Source organism: Sarcophilus harrisii, chromosome 6 (genome assembly GCF_902635505.1).
Source record: "Sarcophilus harrisii chromosome 6, mSarHar1.11, whole genome shotgun sequence".
Taxonomy (NCBI): domain Eukaryota; kingdom Metazoa; phylum Chordata; class Mammalia; order Dasyuromorphia; family Dasyuridae; genus Sarcophilus; species Sarcophilus harrisii.
In genome coordinates, this window is record NC_045431.1 from 243,043,860 (window position 1) to 243,048,434 (window position 4,575).

Here is a 4,575-nt window from a genome sequence, read left to right on the forward strand (position 1 = left end):
GCAGGCGGGGCAGTGGCGGGAGGCGGGGGTTAAAATGGGGTGCGGGAGGCGTGGCGGGGCGCAAGGGTTTGATGTTTGCTGGAGAATGTTTTGTTTCGTTTTCAGCGCTTTTGGCGGCAGCTACGGCGTGTTTTTTGGAGTGGCTGGCCTCTGCGGAATCTCGGCATGGTGCTGAGGGATTCGAGGAGCTTTCTGACGGCGCCGTGGCTGGAGATACGTGAGTGCAGTGATGGAGGTGGTGAAACTTGGCAGCGTTCTTTTGTACGGCTGGAGTGGCTGTGTGCGAGTGGGAGTGGCGGGCGCGTGTTTCGGGGCTGGGGCGCTGCTGCCTCGGGAAGCTGGCCATTCCGGGTATGGCCGTTTCTCGTGAGTGACGGGGCATTGCACGGCGTGGTGGGAGGATGCAACGGGCGCTGGGATGTGGGGTGATTCTCGGGGTGTTTGCTGGATGTTGGGAACCTGGTGTTTAGTGGAGCGTGTGGCGTGAATTTTTGCTTGTTTTTTTGGTGAGCTGCAGACTGCCTGCTTCTTCCGGGGCAGAGAGGAGCTGACTCCCAGAATGCCCGTCTCTGTCCCATCTCTCACCTGCTTATTCCTCCCTCCCTCCACAGCTGAGCGGGAGATCGTGAGAGACATCAAGGAGAAGCTGGGCTACGTGGCTCTGGACTTTGAGAACGAGATGGCCACAGCCGCCTCCCTCCTCCCTCCCCCGGAGAAGAGCTTCATGAGTGCCACCTGACTGGGTCATCACTATTGGTAATGGTTGTTTCATGTTTTGAGATTTTCTGTGCCTTCTTCTATTGGTGAGTTTCGGTTGGGGAGGGGTTTTTCATTTGTTTCTGCTAGTTTGCACAGCCTACCAGAAATTCTCTCCTTATCGCTTCTTCTGCCTGCCGGCTACTACAGTGTAAATGCCAGCTTCGTGTTTCTAATGTGAAATCTCCTTGAGATGGAGTACAAATATTCTATGCTATTTTATATGGACAGGAAATTTTAGTGTTGAGGGGTAAGATTAGAGATTTGGAGAGGGAATGAGATTTTGCGATTTTTTGACTTTTTTTTTTAGGCCTTTGGTGTTTTTGCCCACAGAATGAAGCATTTTTGTCTTGGATTACCCACAGAAATTCTTGATTGACCGGTTCTTTGTATCTCTCCTTTCTTACTTCCTTCCTTGGGAGTGACTTTTCTTGTAGGGGGAGACTGATGTTGCTGAGGAGGACATGGTGGTCCGACCTCATGGCAGAGGGATGGAGTCTAAGTGACTAGAAATTAAGTTCGGACTTTTGTGATGTTGCTGGTTTCTTCTACTGGGTGTTTTTTTTAGTTGTACATGAGTTTCCTGTGGCTGCTTCATACATGGTGTCCGGAGAACAGGCCGTAGTCGCTAGATGTGGGTCCTTGCTGCCGTCCCAGGTGGCGGCAGCCCCGGCAGCCCCAGCTTCGGCTGGTGTTCTCACAGGCCCTCGATCCCTAGAAAAGCCTGAAAGAGCCCTTGGCCCGTTCTCCTGGGAATGGGAGGGAGCACGAGAGGGGCGCAGGCGTCAGCAGGCCAGGGCTGACCTCCAGTCCCCCTCTCCCAGGCATGGAGTCCGCCGGGATCCATGAGACCACCTACAACTCCATCATGAAGTGCGACATTGACATCCGCAAGGACCTCTACGCCAATAATGTCCTGTCCGGCGGCACCACCATGTACCCCGGGATCGCTGACCGCATGCAGAAGGAGATCACCGCCTTGGCCCCAAGCACCATGAAGATCAAGGTAGGGGGAGAGGGGCGGGGAGCGGGGCTGCAGGTTGGGGGGAGGAGAGCGCCCGACAAGAAGCAGGGCAGGGATGCCCCCAAGAGGGGGCTGCTTTGGGAAGCCTCCAAGGGATCCGGGGGTCCCATCCCACTTGCGTCCTCCACGGGCCCGCACAGACCCGAGGAAGGCGCTTGCTGAGCCCGCGCAATCTCTTCTTTTCCCTCAGATCATTGCTCCCCCTGAGAGGAAATACTCCGTCTGGATCGGGGGATCCATCCTGGCCTCCCTGTCCACCTTCCAGCAAATGTGGATCACCAAGCAGGAGTACGACGAGGCCGGCCCCTCCATCGTGCACAGGAAATGCTTCTGAGCTCTCTGCCATGCAGCCTCATCTTGCCGGGGTCCTGGCCCTTCCCTGTTCCCATTGCCTCTGTCCAGCCTTATCAAAGCACGCACCTGCCATCTTTTCCACCTGAGCTGCTGCCCCGCCTCTGGCCACGGGGAAGGGAGACTCCTTCCTCTGGCTCTTGGCGGTGTCATCGCCAGTGGCCTCCCCTCGTGCACCTGTCTCCACCATAACTCTGGCAAGGGAGCGGGGAAAGGCAAGTGGTCTTTCTGGGAAAGGGAAACAACCTATTTTCAATATCACAATAAAGTGTTGGAAAGGAAAAACAGTGTCCATTATCCAATATGCAACTGTATACCCATGTCATGTCCGGATGGGCTAATGGGAAAACACACCTGATGTCCATTATCCAAAAAGTATTGGTATACCCACGTCATATCTGGTTGGGCTAATGGGAAAACACATCTAGTGTCCATTATCCAGTATGCAACCATATACCCACGTCATGTCCGGATGGACTAATGGGAAAACACACCTAATGTCCATTATCCAAAAAGTATTCGTATACCCACGTCATATCTGGATGGGCTAATGGGAAAACACACCTAGTGTCCATTATCCAATAAGTATCCATATACCCACGTCATGTCCGGATGGGCTAATGGGAAAACACATCTAGTGTCCATTATCCAGTATGCAACCATATACCCACGTCATGTCCGGATGGACTAATGGGAAAACACACCTAATGTCCATTATCCAAAAAGTATTCGTTACCCACGTCATATCTGGATGGGCTTAATGGAAAAACACAATTTAGTGTCCATTATCCAATAAGTATCCATATACCCACGTCATGTCCGGATGGGCTACACGCCCAGTGTCCATTATCCAGCAAGTACCCATCTACCCATGTCATGTCCGGATGGGCTAATGGGAAAACACACCTAATGTCCATTATCCAAAAAGTATTGGTATACCCACGTCATATCTGGTTGGGCTAATGGGAAAACACACCTAGTGTCCATTATCCAAAAAGTATTGGTATACCCACGTCATATCTGGTTGGGCTAATGGGAAAACACACCTAATGTCCATTATCCAAAAAGTATTGGTATACCCACGTCATATCTGGTTGGGCTAATGGGAAAACACATCTAGTGTCCATTATCCAGTATGCAACCATATACCCACGTCATGTCCGGATGGACTAATGGGAAAACACACCTAATGTCCATTATCCAAAAAGTATTCGTATACCCACGTCATGTCCGGATGGGCTAATGGGAACACACCTGATGTCCATTATCCAAAAAGTATTCGTATACCCACGTCATGTCCGGATGGGCTAATGGGAAAACACATCTAGTGTCCATTATCCAGTATGCAACCATATACCCACGTCATGTCCGGATGGACTAATGGGAAAACACACCTAATGTCCATTATCCAAAAAGTATTCGTATACCCACGTCATATCTGGATGGGCTAATGGGAAAACACACCTAGTGTCCATTATCCAATAAGTATCCATATACCCACGTCATGTCCGGATGGGCTACACGCCCAGTGTCCATTATCCAGCAAGTACCCATCTACCCATGTCATGTCTGGATGGGCTAATGGGAAAACATGCCCAGAAGCTCAGGTGTTCTCCATTCTGTGCTCTAGGAGGGCTCCCTAGACCCACCCACTTTGTCTCAGGTGCCCCCATCACTGCCTGCTCATGTCTGGCATTACGCTACCTGGGGATGGGAGGAGAGGGAGCAAAGAGAGACCTTTGGGCATGATGAGTTTCTGCTCAGGGGATAGGAGTGTAGGGTTATGTAATAGATGCTGGCAAATATGGTCACAATATCTCAAGTTTATGCCTTTAAATGTAGACAGCTGATTTATGCTTCTTCCTTCATTTATGCAAGGATCAAACTGGGAAGACCTAAGTCTGTGATTTTTTCTAGAGTTAGACATAATGTCGGAAGAGGAAGGCATCTTATAGAATATCTAAGCCAATTCTGTTTTTACAAATAAGGAAACTGAGGCCCAAAGAGAGGGACTGCTAAGGGACAGATAGTGATTAATGGCAAAACCAGGAATAACTTGAGTCCTTCTGACTGAAAGTCTGATAATTTTCCAGTTACCCAGGTGTTGTAGGGGAATGAAGACCAAAGAATATGGGGTGTCAGCACTGGGACCTTTGAACAAAAATATCAGATATAACAATTTGAGAAATATGAGAAGACGTGGAAGTGGGACTAAGCCAGACTTCATGCTAAGTGATTTGTTGAAAGGGTTGAACAAGATTGGCCTCAGGTTCCTTCCAGCTCCCTGTGATCCTGTGATTTACAGTAAAGTGAAAGGAAACAACCCATAAAAGACACTTGAACTTGGATTTATTGTAATTAGAGGAGATCATAAATTCTTCCTTCACCTTCATTTTGTTAGCAGTGAGGTGGAGGCAGGTGGGAGATTGATACACATTGTCCCT

General features: G+C 49.8%; 1 protein-coding gene across 1 annotated transcript; it reads left to right on the forward strand.

Moving 5' to 3' along the window:
- Positions 1-1,582: 1,582 nt before the first annotated feature.
- LOC100913894 (actin, alpha skeletal muscle) lies at positions 1,583-2,410 on the forward strand. The gene is made up of 2 exons (XM_031941351.1): positions 1,583-1,762; positions 1,971-2,410. Exons 1-2 carry the CDS (start codon positions 1,583-1,585, stop codon positions 2,112-2,114), a joined length of 324 nt encoding a protein of 107 aa, XP_031797211.1. The 3' UTR covers positions 2,115-2,410.
- The last annotated feature ends 2,165 nt before the right edge of the window (positions 2,411-4,575 follow it).

Coding starts and splice junctions, on each gene's coding strand:
- LOC100913894 (XM_031941351.1), top strand. CDS start 1,583: ATGGAGTCCGCCGGGATCCATGAGACCACCTACAACTCCATCATGAAG. Junction 1,763..1,970: donor CAAGCACCATGAAGATCAAG/GTAGGGGGAGAG, acceptor CTTTTCCCTCAG/ATCATTGCTCCCCCTGAGAG.